At 40.3% G+C, this 19,867-nt stretch overlaps 2 protein-coding genes across 3 annotated transcripts in view; one reads left to right on the top strand and one right to left on the bottom strand.

Annotated features, from left to right (window-relative positions):
- Positions 1–4,080, bottom strand: part of GRAP2 (GRB2 related adaptor protein 2) — a 77,375-nt gene extending 73,295 nt beyond the window's left edge. Inside the window, exon 1 of one of the 2 annotated variants that reach the window (XM_032267157.1) lies at positions 3,827–4,080. The gene's annotated coding sequence lies outside the window, so the exon portion shown is untranslated. The remainder of the gene's footprint in view (positions 1–3,826) is intronic. The other variant, XM_032267150.1, reaches the window with a different exon arrangement.
- Positions 4,081–16,763: 12,683 nt separating this feature from the next.
- Positions 16,764–19,867, top strand: part of ENTHD1 (ENTH domain containing 1) — a 120,035-nt gene continuing 116,931 nt past the window's right edge. Inside the window, exon 1 of the mRNA XM_032267149.1 lies at positions 16,764–17,253. Coding sequence (XP_032123040.1) covers positions 16,905–17,253 — 349 coding nt within the window. The 5' untranslated portion in view covers positions 16,764–16,904. The remainder of the gene's footprint in view (positions 17,254–19,867) is intronic.

Genomic DNA, 19,867 nt, shown 5'->3' with positions numbered 1-19,867 from the left:
CCCTGAAACTACTTGCTAACTGCAAAGGGTGAAAAAGTGCCTTTGCAACAAGAGCTCCCCAGAGCACGATCACTACCTTAAGCCCTGATCAAACATGGCATCACACAGTGGAACAACCTGGCATTCCGTACCTCCTGGTAAGATGCAATATAGAGCACCCAGTGGCACCTTGCAAAAAGTGTTCAATCAAAATCAAATCACCCTAAAAGGCCTAACTTGGAGCTTATGAGAAATAAAGGGGGTAGAGGAACAAATTAACCACGAGGCAACAATAAATTCAGAACGTGGGACCTGGTACAAGAGAACTGGCTTCATCTTTCAAAACACCCAGTGTCGAAGAAAGAGATATGAGATCCAACTGCAAAATATGTCCTTATTTTTTAACAATTAGATTTAAAAGAAAATGGCATAGAAGACATTTGGGGGACAAACGGGGAGGGTTACCTCTGCACTAGTTATTAGGTGATATTAAGGACTCGCTGTTTATCCTCTTAGGCCTAATGATGGTACTGTGGTTATACAGAGCAATGCCTTTGTTCTTAGATGTGTACTGAATGATTTAGGAGTGAAGTGTCATTTTATTTGCAACTTACAAGTAATTCAGAAAGAAATACATACAGATGTAGCGAATATAGCAAAAAGTTAGCAATTGTTGAACCTAGTGAGTACTAATATTTCAACTTTTCTTTACGTTCGGATTATTTTCTCACGGTCTTTTCCTTTTTTTTTTTTTTTTTTTTTTTTTTTTTTTGAGACAGGGTCTTGCTCTGTCGCCAGGCTGGAGTACAGAGGTGCCATCTCGGCTCACTGCAACCTCTGCCTCCTGGGTTCAAGCAATTCTCGCGCCTCAGCCTCCCGAGTAGCTGGGATTACAGGCACCCGCCACCACTCCCAGCTAATTTTTGTATTTTGGTAGAGGCAAGGTTTCACCATGTTGGCCAGGCTGGTCTCCAACTCCTGACCTCAGATGATCCTTCTGCCTTGGCCTCCCAAAGGGCTGGGATTACAGACGTGAACCACTGTGCCCAGCCATTCTTCACTATCTTTTTAAGACAGTGAAGATAGTTCTTAACATTTTCTTTGGAGAGCATATAAGACTTGCATTGTTATGTATTTTGTGATAGTTTCTTTTAATTCTCTAAGATTTTTGTTTATAAATGCATAAAAATAAAAAAAACCTTTAAAAATTATTTACTGAATTCCTATTGACTCAAGTTTATTGAAACTTAATGTCAACATTGCTGAAGAGGACTCAATCAATTACTATGCACCAGGCCTGGCATATAGTAATTGATTGATAAATGTTTGTAAAATGTTTATTTGTTAAACACAGCCATGCTTTCTTGGAAATTTTTAAGTGGAAAAGAAAGGGTAGGCCAGGCACGGAGGTTCACACCTGTAATCCCAACACTTTCGGAGGCTGAGGTGGGTGGATTGCTTGAGTTCAGGAGTTCAAGACCACCCTGGGCAACAGGGCAAAACCTTGTCTCTATTAAAAATAAAGTATTAGCCAGGCCTGGTGGTGTGCAGCTGTAGTCCCAGCTACTCAAGAGGTAGAGGTGGGAGGATCACTGATTCCAGGGTAGTTGAGGCTGCAGTGAGCCGTGACTATACCACTGCACTCCAGCCTGGGTCACAGAGTAAGACCCCGTCTTAAAAAGAAAAGAAAAGAAAAAAGACTCATGAGGCTGTGTTATTATCATTATTATTACTTATTTTTGGAAATCCGCCCACCTTGGCCTCCCAAAGAGCTAGGATTACAGGCATAAGCCGCCGCGCCCAGCCAGGGCTACGCTATTTCTTTACAGATCAAGATATTCTGTGCAAATAGTTCAGACAGACAAAATGGGAACCTATCAACCCTACTGTTTGATTCAAACAACTTATAAAGATTCTTGAACATGTTTTGGGTTTGTTTTATAGGAGCACAAAAATGAATAATCTGTCCCCAGGAGTACCCGGCAGCAACTGTTACTTATTTAAGAAATCCTGATGGAATCACACTTACTGACACATTTCGAACAATTGCAGACTTTTCTTGATCCAGGAAACAAGGGCGAGTTCTACTCAAGTTTAGGCATGAACGCTATCAGTCATGGACACCAGTGGGTATCATTATCTGGGAATCAATAAATTATGTTTGAACTAGGGTCATTTTCAACTCTTCTAGAAAGCAATAGTTCTAAAAGAGATGGCTTCAGGAAATAAGTGAGAGACATTTTGTACAAGAACTGGGAAGAAAACGATCAAGGTTCAAAGAAATAACTAATCATGATATCGCCTGCATTTTTATAGCGCCTTTTTCCTACGGCACTTCATATCGATGTTAATTCATTTATTCTTAAAATATTCCTATGAGGTAGACATAGAGCAATTGAAAGGGATTTTCACTAGGGCTTAAGATGCCAGAGATATTCAAGAGGATATTGTATTAGCAACAGAAATATTTCTTACTATTGAATAGATTGATCATTCTATCTCCTTTGCCTCAGTAAAGTCATTTTTAAAAAGATAAAATCTATTACAATTGGGGAGAATAAGATTTCAGTTTACCATATGGGAAACACTCCAAGCTCAATCTTAAAAAAACAGTTTTATTCAATAATACAGGGCCACCTCTCTTTACAAAAAAAAAAAAATTCTTAAAAAGGATATGAGTCAGATTTTTTCAAATTTGAAAGTTAAATATACTTAGGTGGTCCTCTACTTACACAGTGTTCCTCATTTAATAGTGGATGGTTTTGTAAAGAGGATCACTATAAAATTTTATAAATTTTTATATACAATACTGAATTGTTAAAGGAGAGTAACTTCTGCTAAATGTTCTTTCTGAAACCAGAAAGAAGAAACAAAAAGGACCCACTAAAGAACTAAACAGTTTATGATTAACGTTGCTGCAGAACAAAAGATTCTTCGGCTTGAAGTTTCCCATCCTCAGACAACACAGTGAGAGCACATGAAATCTTTCCCATTGGATTTTTAGATCTAAAACATTTCCCTCTCCTAGTTTATCTATATATGTGTTCAACAGTGTGCAAATTACGTTGCATATATTTGATTAATAAGGCCTAATTCCAGGTAGGTAAATACAGTAATTTTTTTTATAGTATCCGTGTCAGGGCAATACGATAAATTTTAAATTAGTGAAACTTTTGGTTGGTATGTTCAATCCTCACGCTCAGGAAGAGGTGGGACAAAGAACACAAAGCAGGTATCTTCAGACTGGACACCTAAACCAGAGACAGTCATAGGCATGGAGCCTAACTGCTGGCATGAAGACAGACAGCACCCTTTCAAAATACATTTCAACATAAAGTTTTCCTTTTGTAAAGGAATGAAAACTGGCGATCTTTGTACAGGTCACAAAAATGCAAACAGAACTAGAAATTCAAGCAAAGAGAAAAATCCTCACCTCAGAGTTATGGTATTCATTCATCACTGCTCAGCCCTCTGCCACCCGCTCCAACCCCTTCCAATTTGGATTAAATCCTGACGAATTCTGATGGTGAAATGGAATTTTACCTCTGTGATCCCAAGGTCGAAAATCTTTCCCTGAGATGCTTCTGAAGCCAGTTTGTGGAGATTTTTGTGTTATGGACTGGGTAAGGAACAGGTGTTCTCCCAGTTCATTTGATAAAAGTCAAATCCCATCACCACAAATGTTGTCACAGCAAAAAGTTTAGAGGCCCTAGCCGATGGTACTTAAAAGCAATTATTTAGAGAATCCATGAGGTTCGTTTTAATTAACTCATACAGAGCATTCTGCAAATTATAAAACTGTTAAAAGTTTCTAGAGTATATGTACAGATGTTGTATAATGACATACCTTTTGGAAGAGAAGGGGTTGAATTTATGTCTTGGCTTTGACACCGAGTTATTAGAATCCTTTCTGGCAAGAAGGAAGACGAATTCAAGCATCAGAACTTCTGCATTTCAGAGGACAGATCCACTTTGTGCTGTCTTCCAGGTGCCACCCTGAAAGTGCGGGCAAGTGTATAGATCCATTAACTGTACTCTTCCTCCCCACCTCTTCCTCCCTCCTCCAAACTACCCCTAGGCAGCCCTGCAGTCTGTAGGCAAACCACACAGGAACTAGCACATACGGGGCTTCAGAGAGCTGGGCGTGAGCCTTAGATTATGTGGTTTTGTTTTCTTGCTGCCAGAGTCAAACTATAATGCAGGAGGTTCACTGAAACACTTTTGCTTCTTTATGCTTGGTTTCAGTTTTAACAACATCCCCCCTGAACACTTACGTTCACATAAGAAAATTTTTAGCCCTAGATATGGTCCATCAGCAAACTGATCTTAAGGAAAACTCTCATATTCTCTTGGTACAGTCATGCATCCAGAGGAACATTAGGGTTTCTTGGGGGAACTTATTTAAGATCTCCCTTGATCACTCACAATGTTAAGACTCCAGGGAAGATGCCTTGTTCGTGCACTCAGCCTGTAATATTACTCCAGACAAAGAAAAAAAAAAAAGAAACATTTTGAGCTGGGCTGAGTTCTCATCCCAGGTTTGCTACAGTTCAGCATGAGTTGGAACCAGTTCCTTTGATTTCTGGGACTTCAATTTGTCTTGTCTTGGACTGAAGGCTTTCTGGGATTTAAGAGTTTCCACTGACTTTGAGGATTTTGTTACCTTCGACTTCCTTAGTTCTTACCTTTAAATGTACTACTCACCCTTCCCCCTATATCAACTGCAACTTGTGAAGGCCTCTTCCTTTCTCTTTGCTCTTGCTAGAAAATGGATTGCCAACTGTGCATCTTTTACAGAAAATTAGAGACATTGCTACTTGCTAAGTGGCGCCATTCAGAGTTTGGGGCCTGGATCCAAGATGATGGGAGAAATGTCGGCTCACTGGGATGTTCCTTGCATGAATCTCCAGAACACCAAGAGGAGCATGTCAAGAAGGAGAAACTCAATTTGGGTTTCTAAAATTTAAACTTTTTCTGCAATGTGAAATGGCGTCCTTTTCCATCTCTTCCCTTCTTTATAACTAAACCTTGTTCAAAATGTATTTTCTTTCTTAAAACCTTTTCCTTGGTTATAATTGCTCAACATTTTTATTGAAACAGAAAAGAAGAAACAGCAGAGTGCCATGGTGATAGAAAATGCTCAGTAAATATTTGTAGAATGAGTTAAAAGAAGTAATTTTCTACCTGCAACTCCTTTTTTTTTTTTTTTTCCTGAGACAGAGTTTCGCTCTTGTTGCCCAGGCTGGAGTGCAATGGCACGATCTCGGCTCACTGCAACCTCCATCTCCCAGGTACAAGTGACTTTCTTGCCTCAGCCTCCCATGTAGCTGGGATTACAGGCACCTGCCACCATGCCCAGCTAATGTTTTTGTATTTTTAGTAGAGACAAGGTTTCGCCATGTTGGCCAGGCTGGTCTTGAACTCCTGACCTCAGTTGATCCACCCACCTCAGCCTCCCGGAGGGTTGGAATTACAGGTGTGAGCCACGGTGCCTGGCCCTGTAACTCTTTAATAACAGGCTTTCTTTTTATTAATGTAAGTCTGTCAAATTTTCTTATATCCTGGTTATATCTGAAAAGGAACCCTTCTATTTCCACGTTATAAGATATAATTTTAAAAATAACAACATGTCGCTACTTTAAAAATAATAACATCTCAACCTTGGCCTCAGAATTCTTCAGCCTCCTAAGGACCTTCTTGGATCATTACACTGAACCGCTCTACTGCCAAGTTTTTAAATGCTGAAATCCTCTGGCTATAGTTCTGATTCTTTCACAGCTCCCAAGTCAATGCAACCTCCATCTCCCAGGTACAAGTGACTTTACAAGTGAAGCGGTTAAATGAGTCCCTAAAATTCTATGGTTGGGGCTGGGTACGGTGGCTCACGCCTGTAATCCCTGCACTTTAGAATCCACCTGAGGTGGGTAGATCACCTGAGGTCAGGGGTTCAAGATCAGCCTGGCCAACATGATGAAATCCCATCTCTACTTAAATACAAAAAATTAGCTGGGCGTGGTGGCATGTGCCTGTAATCCCAGCTACTCGGGAGGCTTAATCAGGAGAATCACTTGAACCCAGGAGGCGAAGGTTGCAGTGAGCCGAAATAGCACCACTGTACTCCAGCCTGGGCAACAAGAGCAAAACTCCATCTCGAAAAAAAAAAAAAAATTCTGTGGTTGGGGAGTGGGAGCAAAGGGAAAATGTTGAATGGTGTTCCATGGAAAGTATCATGGTGTTTTCAGCTTGCACCCTAATGAGGAAGCTAATTTCCCACCAGCACCACTCCCCAGGGAGCAGAATATAATCCTTCCCCTTATAAGCATGGGACAGATTGCAGAACAGAAAAATCTCAAAGGCAAGTTATTTTGGTAGTAAGGACTGATTGACAGACATGTTATGCAGAGCATAGTGGGAGGGAAGCAAGGCCACTTGAGTGGTTTATTTCATAACAGCTCTGTAATTGAACGAGTGCAAAGGCAGATCCTAAGAATAAAGACCCTAACATGAGAATGCCAGCATTTCAGTCCTCACTATCATGAGATAGTCAGAAAAATAGCAGCAAGATGAGGAGGATTCAGTAACATGTGAAATCTGGACTTGGCCACAAGGGAGAAATTGTTTTTTAAAAATCATACTTTAACATTTTTTATCAATTCCTTTTGAGGAGTCATTTGTTTGTATCTGAACTTCTGTCTCGTTTTTTTTGGAGACTGAGACTCCCTTGGTCACTAAGGCTGCAATGCAGTGGCGTGATCTCAGCTCACTGCAACCTCCACCTCTTGAGTTCAAATGATTCTCCTGCCTCAGCCTCCCGAGTAGCTGGGATTACAGGCACCTGCCACCACAACCAGCTAATTTTTGTATTTTTAGTAGAGATGAGGTTTCGCCATGTTGGCCAGGCTTGTCTTGAACTCCTAACCTCAAGTGATTTGCCCACCTCAGCTTTCCAAAGTGCTGGGATTATAGGTGTGAGCCACTGTGCCTGGCCAATATCTGAACTTCTTGTTCATAATTACGCTTAACTTAACTTTGTGGTAAAATGTGTATTTCTTATTCAACAGTGTGAATTCAGACATTCTCTTTTCATTCATTCAATAAAGAAAGTTTAAACACCTATTTTGCGTTAGGCCTTTTCTTGGTGCCAGAAAAGCATCAGTGAAGAAAACATAATCTCTGCTCCCGTGGTTCTCACATTCTAGTAAAGGGAGAAACAGGAGGTATATCAGATGGTAGTACTGTTAGGGAGAAAAATGAAACGATGCAAGAGTCACAGGGAGTGTGGCTGAAATGGGGATTGTGACTTTACGTTGGGAGATCAAAGGACATTTGAGGAAAGTCCAGAACAAGGTCAAGAAGCCAGTACTTCCCAGATGGATATCTGGGGAAATAGCTTTTGCAGGTACAGGGATTAGCAGGTGCAAAGACTTCAGCTGGGGCATGTTTAACATAGTGAGTGAGGTGGGGAGGAGCTGGGATGGAGAGCAGAGGGCAGAACATGTAGGGCCTTGCTGGCCATGGCGAGGCCTTTGGATTTTACTTTGCGTGAGATGGAAGCCAACGGAAGATTCTGAACTGGGGAGTAATATGATCTGACTTGGGTTTTAACTTTTAAAAGGGTAGCTCTGGCTGTTGTGTTGAAATTAGATCGCAAGGGAGCAAGAACCGAAGAAGACAGACCAATTAGGAGGCTACTGTAATAGTCCAGACCAGAGATGGCTGTGGTTTAGAGCAGGAAGGTCTAAGTGGTGGGAAGTGGTTGGATTTTGAGTATACAGGGTGATCGTAAAGTCTAGAAACATAGCTAATGTTATGGTAACTTGCATTAGAATGCAGCATCAATAAATCATTTATTATCTAGACTTGGTAGCCACCTTGTATTTCAAAAGTAAGCTCATGGATATGATGAGAGCTGTGAGAGACAAAGAGAGGAGTAAAGGTGACTCCCAGGTTCATGGCCTGAGAACCTGGAAGCAAGGATGTGTCATTTACTGAGACAGGAGAGACCGTGGGAGAGCAGGTTTGGAAGACAAGACCAGGAGCCTGGTTTTGCACTTACTGAATTTGAGATGCCCATGAGACATACCAGTGCAGAGGTCAAGGTAGTCAGACATATGAGTTTGGAGGTCAGGAGAGGCTGAAGAGAAAACCTTGAGAGTTTTCAGAATCGAAGAGTATTTTCCACTTTGCAACTGGATAACACTACCGCAGAGTGAATATAGATAGGAGAGGTTAGAGAAAGCTCCTTCAAAGTTGAGAGGTCATAGGTTTGAGAAGGAATGAGTCAAGGAGATGAGAAGGAGAAATGGTGTCCTGGAAGCCAGGTGAAGCAAACTGTGTTCACTTTTATAGAACCCCATGTTCAACAAATTAAAGGAAAAAACCAACCAAGCTACCACAGAACAATATTTGTATTTAGTGGATGCTACAGTATTGCAACTAAATTGTGCCCCCAAATGGAAGAAAGCAGATAAGAAGGACCCCTTACACAATGTCACTTGAACAGGGTTAATTTCACTAGGTTGGTAACACTTGCCACTTTTGCCAAGACTAACCAACTCCGTCACTGTTTATTCAGACTGCCGTCTTTAATCCTGCCCTATCTCCTACCTGACACCTGCCTCTTCAAACACCTTCTACATGCTGACTACTCTTAAGTCTATGAACCTAGCTCCAGACCCTCTTCTTTGTTTCAGTTATCTCTATTCAACTGTTCCCTGACATCTTCACCTGTTGCCCTCAAGGCTCCTCAGATTCAAAATGTCCGAATGTCCAAAGATGGGCATTTAAATGTCCTTTCCTGCCAAACTGGCTCCTCAGACCATGTTCATCCTGGTGAACAGCAACAGGTCACATTTACAAGGTCACCTGTAGACTCTTAGTCCCTGTAGACTCTTCCTTCTCCCTCGTTGCCACACATATTTGGAGCACAGTCCCATAACTTCTACACTTTAACATTATATGTAAAAGTATATGTGTAAGAGGAGAGTGAACAGCGTGGAGATTCACACCATGGCCATGACTTCTGCCTTAGCTATAGCCTTCATCACTTATCGCCTGAACTATCACGACATTCTGTTCTTCTTCCAGTTCCTCTATTCTGCTTCCATTCTATTTTTTTTTTTAGCACACAAACATTTATTTTAAAAGGAGAAAATGAATTTAAAATAAAAAATTGGAATCTCCGACCTTCTTCAAATAAAACAAGTAGACTTGTGACTGAGCTGCTGATAGAGCTTAAAATCAAGGACCAAAGATTTGTCCTTAGAGTAGGATCAAGAGCTAGACACAGGTGATTTGGGTTTAAGTCTCAGGTAAACTGCTTCCTAGTTAAATATCTCTGGGCAGTTATCGTAATCTATTTGTTTCTCCAAACTCGGTTTAAGCTCACCTCCTCCACGAAACCTTCCCTGACTACACAGATTTAGACAAGTCCCTCTTTCACTCCCATAACATTGTCTGCCTTTATTATGGCAACTACTTACAATTGCTGATTTATTCCTGTTTCCTCTATCAGAGTATTCAACTATAACTTCCTTCTAGTGTCATAGCTCAGCATAATGCTTGGCACATAGCAGGTGATCAATAATGCAGAATATATGCATATTCCCCAAACTCAGCTTTCTCATCTGTACAATGGGATAATAAAGCCTACTTCTCAGCATTCGTTTGAGATTTACATAAGCTATACATAGAAAAAATCTTCATAAACTATATCTCAATGTATGAAATACAGTTTGCCCCCAGCTATTTTATAAAGTCCAAATACCTCAAAATAGCATTCAAGGCCCTGAACAATGTTTTGCAGGTCGCCTGTTCGATTTCCTTCTGGCTCCCACCCCATTACTCTATATTACAGCCAGCCAAAAAATATTTCAAACTCACCAACTTCTTTCATACCTCCTATCATTTTATATTGGATTCATTTACCTAAATGTCAGTATCAATATCATGGGCTATCATCATTACAATTATGACTGAAGTAGCAGGAGATAGAAACAAATGTTGCTTTTGTCTACTAAGCATTTCATTATCCTCTGTTATTTCCCCCTCATCCTAGTCAATATTCCATTCAAACACATGGGTTCAATTACATTTTTCAATGCCTACTGGATAAAATCACCTTGTAGTATGGATGAGGTTCTTCATGATCTGATTTCCGTCTGCTGTTTCACCTTCCTCTGCTGCTCCTTTCTGACAGCTGTAGTAAGTACAGTACATGTAATTTTTCCAAGATAATAGGCCGGCTCAGCTTTCATGCCTTTACACATGATGTGTCCTTTGCCTCTTAGGTCCTCCTCTACTTTGTCTATCCAGTGAACTCCCTGTCATCCTTTAAGATTCAATTCAGATGTAAACTCTTCTTGAAACCTCCCTTAAATACCTGGTGGCAGAATTAGATGCTCTCTTCTCTCTTATTATGCCATACATATCTTGTCACAATCTTCTGTGATGGTGCCTGTCACCTCCACTAGCTTGTAAACGTATCCAGCAGAGGGCTGCTTTTTATCTCCGAGTCCTTACTGCCTGACACAAAGCGGGTGCTCACAGAAAATCAGTTAAATACATCAACTACCTGTCAGTGGCACCTGAAGCCATCAGTCACTGGAGCTACCCCATCACTGCCCATCACACATTCTGCTCTTCATAGACTGCTATTACATTCTCTGCCCTTTGAGGTGGCAATCTCGTGCTGGTGGTGTTTCTTGTCCGTTAAAACGACACTAGTAACACACTTGTAAATATTTCTTCTTTGAAAGGAGGATTAGGGCAATGTCTTAGCCCAGCAGACTGTGAAACGAAGACATTTGCCTTCATTCCCCTTGGTACCCTCCAGCTCAGGTATCTACAACCATCTTGCCTGAGGTCCTGAGAAGAACTGCACTGGCGCCGGAAGTGAGGAAGGGGACGTGAGGAAGCGGAAGTGGGGACGGGCCTGGGCCCTTGGGCCTGGCTGGCGTAGGTGGAAAATCCTGGGGAGAGGAGGTTTGGTCCCTGAGCAGTGGCCAGACCTTCCTCTCAGGTAAGAGCCTCTGCGTGGGAGTGGTGATGGGGCTCGAGGGGTGTCTGGAAACATTGGCTGCCATCCCACCTCCCGTTTCCTGCCGGGACTGTCAGGGTCCGGGTCGGGGCGAGACATCTATGAGGCCGTTACTATCCGCAGGAGGTGAGGTCCTTGTGGTTTGACGCCATCCGGTCCCTGCCTCCTTCTAGAAGCTTCCCTGAGATCCAGCCTTACCCTCCACAGTACATTGCCGGTTCTCTGAGAGTAATCGCTGGTCTGATTCTCTGTGTGGCCGAGTGCCCAGCACCAGGCCCACCTGGTACATAGTCGTCATCCGAAATGAGGGTTGGATGAATGAAGACGAGGCTGCCAAGGAAAGGCCCTGCCCACACGGAAAGTTGATTCTCGCTCACCCTCCACCCGCCATTTTCGAAATTCTTTCCAAAGCATCTCGTTTCTTCCTCCCGCACTGCCCTGTCTGGTGATTATTCTTTGTGCTGCCGATGAGGGAACCGAGACTCAGAGAAATTGTTAAGCCTTAGTTAGGAAATGGCAAAGCAGGACCTCAAATCATGGCTTTGAAACCCAATTAAAGGAGAGAGATGAGGTATGTCAAGGCCCAGGTGTGAGCACATAGTGAGCGTTCAATGAAGAGTAGCTGTTTACTCCAGGGGAGTGAGGACTTTGTTTTTTGCACCTGTTTCTCCGTTTCTTAGAATGGAGCTTGCCACATGGTAAGCTCTGGAAGATTATTAGTTCAATAAATTAATGAACACATATTTGGAGCTCGAAAAGATTAGAGTCTCTGCCTCTGACAGTATTCTTTCCATCAAAACTAACACATCCTAATGCCGTGGTATTCTCTGTAACCATTCTTCCATAGCATTCTTGGCCAGAGCTTATTTCCTTCTGAGTCAAAGTCATGTCTGTAGGCAGAACCTGTACAAACACAAGAGCTGTTCTTTCCTTATAGTTCCACCCTAAATGCATCTTTCCAGAGATGGCTCTGGGGACTCAACCTCTTAGAAGCTATTGTCATTATTGTCCCAAGTCTTTGGATAAGGTCAGTTCAGTTCCTCTGTTCCTTATTCTGAATCCTGAAGTCCAAAAATTTTTGGAAACCAATTTTCCCCCCAACTCATTTGGTGGTAAAACTTGGCTTGAACTGGAATGAGGCCATTTGTAGTCTCTATTCCAAATATTTATATGTTTTTGTTGCAGACACATTAATGTGTTTAATTGTTTAGAGCAGCCCCACACCTTACTGTGGAGATCATGTAATCTATACTCATGGCACTACTGTGGAAAATTCCACCCCTCCCCCCACACCCGAAAAAGAATTCCACAACTCATCTGGCCTCAAAGGATTTGGATAAAAGATCGTGGACCAATAGTTTAATGCCACCTGATAAATCATTTCCTGCTAGGATTCAGATGAGATGGGGGGAAGGAAACAGCATTGTGAAAGTGGGCAGAGCTAAAAAGAAAACTAAGAGATCTTTTCTGTGTAATCATTTGTTTGTTTTTCTTGGAATTATTTAGGAAAGTTCCTTAATTGTAAATTTTAATGTGAAATTCATGTTTTGTATTTCTCTACAAAGCTATACAAATGGTAGGTTCTCAAGAAATATCTGTTGATGATTTGAAAATATTTGCTCAAAACTATAGAATTTTACTTGAAAATTATTAGAGCTAGATTTTATTTTTTAAATGTCATGCTTTATAGGAGTTTGTGACCACCTGGGCAACTAGCAGGAACCCATGTCTAAAAAAAATTTCTTTTTAAGGCCAGGTGCAGTGGCTCATGCCTGTAATCCCAGCACTTTGGGAGACTGAGGTGGGCATTCAAGATTGCTTGAGGTTGGGAGTTCAAGACCACCCTGGCCAATATGGTAAACCCTGTCTCTACTAAAAATACAAAAGTTAGCTGGGCATGGTGGCTCCTTCCTATAGTCCCAGCTACTTGGGAGGTTGAGACAGAATAGCTTGAACCTGGGAGGCGGAGGTTGCAGTTATCTGAGATAATGCCACTTCACTCCAGCCTGGGTGACAGAGCAAGACTCCATCTCAAAAAAAAGAAAAAAAGGGCCGGGCGCGGTGGCTCAAGCCTGTAATCCCAGCACTTTGGGAGGCCGAGGCGGGTGGATCACGAGGTCAAGAGATCGAGACCATCCTGGTCAAAATGGTGAAACCCCGTCTCTACTAAAAATACAAAATATTAGCTGGGCATGGTGGCGCGTGCCTGTAATCCCAGCTACTCAGGAGGCTGAGGCAGGAGAATTACCTGAACCCAGGAGGCGGCAGTTGCGGTGAGCCGAGATCGCGCCATTGCACTCCAGCCTGGGTAACAAGAGCGAAACTCTGTCCTCCCAAAAAAAAAAAGAAAAAAAAAAAAGAAAAAAAGTTAAAAAAAATTAGTTAGGCTATGTGGTATGCACCTGTAGTCCCAAGCTACTAGGGAGGCTGAGGCAGGAGGATTGCGTGAGCCTAAGAGTTTGCAAGCAGGCTGGGCTACATGGTGAGAGGTCTTATCTAAAAAAAAAAAAAAAAAAAAAGAAAAAAGAAAAAAATAGTGATGATTATAATTATAAAGCTATAGAAGCAATGCAGGTTTATTCTAAGGCAGAATCATTCAATCATTGTGTCATTAGCACAACACATGTTTCCTGAGCACCTACTGCTGCTAATTAGCTGTTAGTCATAGGATTACAGTGGCAAGTAAGACAGTCAAAGTCCCTGCCCACAAGGAGCTTCTAGTTTGGTGGTGAAGAAAGGCACTGAGCAAGTGACAAATAGTAAGTACAGATTGTTGTAAGTGCAATGAAGGAAATTGACCAGACGCTGGAGACACCTAAGTAGTTAGTGAGGTTGGTGAACACCTCTCAGATTTATGACATGAAATACTTAACTTCTTCCCTCTATTTTTAAATATTATAGTGAGTTAGGTAGCCAGACAACCAAGATGCAGATGTGGAAATTTACCCTCTTGGGCACTAATTTTGTCTCATGTCACACCCCTACAGTTACAATCTCACAGTTATTTGATGGTATGTGTAAACAGCAATTTCATGTAGTTAGGTGTCTAAAACACATACTAAACCAACATATAATTTACAACTAACATCAATTAATTGAGTTCCTTGTCATTCTGAAAAGACAGCAGTAATAGAATAGTGTCTTACATATTCTACGTTCATATCACAAGGTAAAGTTCAAGTCACTGTACATTAGTAAGTGATATGAATTCACTTCTCTAGACTTTTCTTGTGATTTTTCTAATGGTTGAGGGTGTATTTAATTTTGATATGGTGTCATGTACATCCATTTTAAACTACTCTGTTGGATTAGAAGGCTATTATTTTGGTATTTTTCTGGGTTAGAAAGTTCATTTAAGAAAACATTTTTTAAAAGTTTAAAATACAGGTTAGGGAATATAGAAAAACCTAAACATTATGGTTGTCCTTCTAGAATACAGATAGACAGCTATCCAAAAAAGAAAAAAAATGAACTTTTGTTGTTCAATTCCAGCAAGTTATGATTCTAACAGGGCTTTAAAAGAAAATAGACTTGTGAAGAAACAGATCAATGTTTGCTGCTCTAAGCCAATGTCATAGTGCATCTCTGCACTATGTGAGTTTGGTAGAGGGTGAAAAAGTACAATAGAAAAAGAAAACTCTCATGATTGAAATTTTAATAGGTTACTGAAATATTATAAATCAGGTTTTCACTGTGGGAGGGAGTCATAAAAATGCCTGTTTGAAGTGCAGAAAAGAGAAAATCAGAAAGTTGTAGAAACACAACTTCTCTTTTTCTTCCTAGGGCTAATGATAGTGACTTACTGGGAAATCTTAATTAAACAGATATTTAATACATTTTCCTTTTTGTTCTTTTTTTTTTTTTTCGAGACAGACTCTTGCTGTGTCTCCCAGACTAGAGTACAGTGGTGTGATCTCGGCTCACTGCAACCTCTGCCTCCCAGGTTCAAGCAATTTTCATGCCTCTGCCTCCCAAGTAGCTGGGATTACAGGTGTGTACTACCAAGCCCAGCTAATTTTTTGTGTTTTTAGTGGAGACAGGGTTTCGCCATGTTGCCCAGGCTGGTGTTGAACTCCTGAGTTCAGGTAATCCACCCACCTCGACCTCCCAAAGTGCTAGGATTACAGACAGGAGCCATCATGCCCGACCAGTTATACGGGTATATTTTCTGTCTTGCTTAGTGAGTGTGTTGTATTTTTACCAAAAAGAGGTTATCTCCTCTTACCTTTTTTTTTTTTTTAAAGAAGTGATAGTTTATTTAGGATGCTTCTGAAAATTTATGTCTTCCTTTAATACACATACAGAAATTAATCAAGCCTGAGCTAGTTATCTGAGAAGGTCAAGAAAGGGAAGCAAAACTAAAAATAGTGAACACATTTGTTACGGATTTTAACGTTTTTTCTTTTCTATGTGTGCAGTTTCTCTAGTAAAGTCTGATTATAGATTATCTAGGTTTTGCTTGGTCTGGATGCTCGTTCGGGCTTGAAATCAATTTGGTACACTGTCTCGGCAGTCAGCAGTGGTGAATCACTAGGGAAACTGCAAACTAACTGACCCTCCTTAATGCAAAATAATGAAAAAGAGCAAGGGAATGGTTTCCTATAAACTGAATTGATCATTCACAAGCATTGTGTCAAGTTTTGGGGCTGCATATGCCTTGTAAGTTTTAGTATATGGGCCTCTCTGTGGGTCCTTGTTTTGAGATCTGATAGACACATACTGATCACTGCAGGATTTATAGAAATCTTCACATTATTTGAGTCTTACTATTGACACTGTTTAATCCTAAACTCATTCTTCTTTTTCCAAAGGTGAATAAAGAAAGTAATCTAACCTTTCTGTCTAATTTATTAGGCTTATCAGGACTAAAATAGTGCTTTTAGGGTACCATGAGTTAGCTGTGGAGTCCACTGACATGCAGCTGTTTGTCTTCATAATTGACCCTCCTTTCTTTTAGGTTAGCAAGAAAGCAGACTATATATCTGTCTCTCAGGACCTGTAGTTCTAAAAGAATACAATCATAGGGTCAGTGGGTGGTTCTAAGACTCAGTTTTACCCCCATTTTAATTACTCTCAGAACATAATATTTTTATACATGACAATATATCTTAAGAGATGCCTGAAATTCTAGCACTTCAGGAGGCTGAAGTAGGCAGATCACATGAGGCCAGGAATTTTTAACTAGCCTGTGCAACAAACTGAGACCCTCATCTCTACAAAAGATTTTAAAATTAGCAAGGCATGGTGATACACACCTGTAGTTCCAGCTGCTTGAGGGGCTGAAGCAGGAGAACTGTATGAATCTAGGAGTTCAAGGCTGCAGTGAGCTGTGATTGTACCACTGCACTTCAGCCTGGGAAACAGAGCAATACCCTGTCTCTGGAAAAAAGGAAAAAAGACATCAGAGTGCAAGCTCTATTTTTTAAAATGTTGACTTGTCTACTGTCCATGTAATGCTTTATAGCCATTAGATTTCTGGCCAAAGAGGTTGAATGATGTTTTCCATAGGAACTTTTAGGACTTGAAAGACAACCTATATTTCTTTAAATAATGTAGGCCAATCTTTCATGAGGGATTTTCCCATACCTATCCTAGGAACAGTTATATGGTACCTCAATTCTGGATGCTGTAAGTGACGGGCTGATTTAGAAATGAAATCTAGATTTTCAGACTGATTTGGTCCTCTATAGAGTTAAAAAAAAAAGTTTAACTTAAATTTTTTTGTGCTTTCCTTGCAGGAAATTGATGCTTTATCAATATAAACTATTGGTATTTGGGAGTACCAGAACTGGGGACCAATTACCTGTCAAGCGTTTTATAAACCAGTGACATAAACTGCTATTCCATTGTTCTCACCCTCCATCTCACCTTGGAACTTGGATTACTTATGGCATTCAGGAGGCAAGTGAAAAACTTTGTGAAAAATTACTCCGATGCTGAAATAAAAGTCAGGGAAGCAACTTCTAATGACCCTTGGGGTCCCTCTAGTTCTCTGATGTTAGATATCAGTGACTTGACTTTCAACACAATTTCTCTCTCAGAGATTATGAATATGCTATGGCACAGACTCAGTGACCATGGGAAGAACTGGCGCCATGTGTATAAATCCCTTACGCTAATGGATTATCTCATCAAGAATGGATCAAAGAAAGTTATTCAGCATTGCAGAGAGGGGTTCTGTAACCTTCAAACACTGAAGGATTTTCAGCATATAGATGAAGCTGGAAAAGACCAAGGTAACAGTTAAAGAAGTTTATACAAGCTGCATGTGGTGGTGCGCACCTATAATCCTGCCAGGTGGGAGGCTGAGGTGGGAGGATCACATGAGCCCAGGAGTTTGGTGCTGTAGTGTGCAACAGTTGCACCTGTGACTAGCCACTGTAACAGCCTGGGCAACATAGCAAGACCCCGATCTCTAAAGTTTAAAAAAAAAAAAGGAAGCTTATACCATGTGCCAATAAAAATTAGGAGTTTGGGGGGATAATTTTATACCAGGAGGTGGGGAAGAGTTGTACTTAAATATACTAGCTGTCTTTCCTCTGAGACAGTTATAGTTTCTAATTTAATCCTCTGTATTGAGTCTTCAGTGCCTTAGAGAACAATACCTTTTTTCTAAAAGGAAAAAAAAAAGCGAACACACTTAGGTTTCTGATAAAATGGTACCTCATAGAAAATGAATAAAGTGAATAAAATAGGAGGCATGGCAATTTGGTGTAATAATGTCACTGTAATTCATAATTATAATTAAATTGGAATTTAGTCATAAATTAAGGAAGTATTTCCACATGCCGAAATCTTCAAAGACTATCTAGATGGAAGCAGTTACATGAATACAAAAATTGAGATCATAAAATAATTCTTTTGGGGGTGGAAGAGGAGGTGCAGTAGGGAAAGGATAGAATCCTGAGATGATTCAGTAGTGCCTGATATTCTACAGTGGCAAAAGGATCAGCGCTTCCTCTCCAGCTACTGTAAAACTGTAATTTGTGTTTAAAGTGAATAGTCTTATGAATCATGATAAGAGGATAAAATTCAGAGCATTCTCTCTGGGAAGCATGAATTTTAAAAATAGACCTTTTTTTTAGGGCAGTTTTAGGTTTACAGAAAAATTATGCAGAAAATGATTCAGAGTTCCCACATACCCTTCCCCACTCACACATGATTTCCCCTAATAACATCTTGCATTAGTGTGGTCCATTTGTTACGATTTATGAACAAATGTTGATACATTATTGTTAATGAAAGTTCATATTTTACATTAGGATTCACTCTTTGCATTCTACAGTTCTATGGGTTTTGGAAAATACAAGGTGTCCTGTGTCCACCATTCCACTATCATACAGAATAGTTTCACTGCCCTAAAAGTGGTCTGGGCCCCACCTATTTACCCTTCACCCCTTCCCTTGCATCCCTGACAACCACCAGTCTTTTCATAATCTCCATAGTTTTGCCTTTTAAGATGTCATAGAGTTGGAATCTTGAAGTATGTAGCTTTTTCAGACTGGTTTCCTTCATTTGGCAATATGCATGTAAGATTCCTCCATGTCCTTTAATAGCTTGAGAGCTTACTACTTTTTCTTTTCTTTTTTCTTTTTTTAAAAACTTATTGAGATATAATTCACATACTGTACAGTTCACCCATTTAAGGTATACAGTTGTATACCTTAAATGGATTTTGGTATATTAAAGTATAATTTTTTAAATTGTGATTATAGCATAAAATTTGTCCTTGTCAAAAGTGTGCAATTCAGTTGCATTAATTACATTCACAATGTTGTGCAGCCATCACCACTCTTCGTAAAACTCTTTCATCACCCCAAACAGAAACCCTGTAACCATTAAGCAAAAGCTCCCATCCCCATTGCAGCAGGCCCCTATCTGTCTCTCTCAATTTTCCTGTTCTAAGTATCTCATGTAAGTGGAATCATACAGTATTTGTTCTTTTGCATCTGGCTTATTTCACTTACCATAATGTCCTCAGGGTTGTCATGTTATAGGATGTATCGTAACTTTATTCCTTTTGTGGCTGAAGAAAATTGTATGTACATTACACATTTAAAAAAAAATTACTCCTCTGTTGATGGACTCTTGGGTTGTTTCTTTTAGCTACTGTGAATAGTGTTGTACTGAACATGGAAGGCTAAGTATCAATTCAAATTCTGGCTTTCAGTGTATTTGAGCTAGAGCCAGGCACTGTGGCTTACACCTGTAATCCCAGCACTTTGGGAGGTGGAGGCAGGTGGATCACTTGAGGCCAGGAGTTGAAGACCAGCCTGGCCAACATGGTGAAACCCCATCTTTACTAAAAATACCAAAAATTAGCCAGATATGGTGGCACGTGCTTGTCATCCCAGCTACCTGGAGGGCTAAGGCACAAAAATTGCTTGAACCTGGGAGGTGGAGGTTGCAATGAGCCGAGATCGCACCGCTGCACTCCAGCCTAGTTAACAGAGTGAGATCCTGTCTCAAAAAAAAAAAACAAAACAAGATGGCTAGAATCTTGATGGGCTTGCACTGAATATGTAGATCAATTTGGGGAATACTGCCATTTTAACAATACTGATTTCTCCAGTCTTTGTACAGAGGATGTCTTTCTTTTTATTTACATCTTTTTACATTTCTTTCAACAATGCTGTGTAGTTTTCGGTGTACAAGTCTTACATTTCTTAAGATATTTTTCAATTTTAAAAATTATTTTCCAATTAATTTCAGAAGTTCTTGCATTTCTGAAAGTTATTTCTAAGTATTTTATTCTTTTTAAACTCTAGTAAATGGAATTGTCTTAATTTCATTTTCAGATTGTTCATGGCTGATGTATAGAAATATAACTGATTAACTGATTTTTCTATA

This window comes from Sapajus apella, unplaced genomic scaffold (assembly GCF_009761245.1).
Source record: "Sapajus apella isolate SASKATOON/1434 unplaced genomic scaffold, GSC_monkey_1.0 scaffold166, whole genome shotgun sequence".
Classification (NCBI taxonomy): domain Eukaryota; kingdom Metazoa; phylum Chordata; class Mammalia; order Primates; family Cebidae; genus Sapajus; species Sapajus apella.
The sequence above is the reverse complement of the archived record's forward strand: the minus strand, read 5'-3'. Positions and strand labels throughout refer to the sequence as shown.